At 73.8% G+C, this 202-nt stretch overlaps 1 protein-coding gene across 1 annotated transcript in view; it reads right to left on the bottom strand.

Annotated features, from left to right (window-relative positions):
* The window catches only part of TET3 (tet methylcytosine dioxygenase 3), a gene marked incomplete at its 5' end in the record, with an annotated part of 10,321 nt that overhangs the window by 911 nt on the left and 9,208 nt on the right, over positions 1-202 (bottom strand). The window contains 1 exon segment of the mRNA XM_009286813.2: positions 32-196. Coding sequence (XP_009285088.1) covers positions 32-196 — 165 coding nt within the window.

The following is a 202-nucleotide window of genomic DNA, read 5'->3' as shown; positions in this document are numbered from 1 at the left end:
TGCGCGCCGCCGCCGCCTCTCCCGACAGGACGTTGGGCCACTGCTTCTCCGGCAGCGGCAAGTGCGCGGCCACGTCGAAGGCGCTCAGCTTCTCCCGCCCGCCCGAGCCCGGCGCCAGGGCACTCCACGAGCCCTCTGCCGTGCTAGTCCTCTCGGGGGAAGACGTGCCCCGGGACGCTTTGAAGGGGCTCCACCGCTGGCC

Source organism: Aptenodytes forsteri, unplaced genomic scaffold, assembly GCF_000699145.1.
Source record: "Aptenodytes forsteri isolate BGI_AS27 unplaced genomic scaffold, ASM69914v1 Scaffold157, whole genome shotgun sequence".
NCBI lineage: Eukaryota > Metazoa > Chordata > Aves > Sphenisciformes > Spheniscidae > Aptenodytes > Aptenodytes forsteri.
The sequence above is the reverse complement of the archived record's forward strand: the minus strand, read 5'-3'. Positions and strand labels throughout refer to the sequence as shown.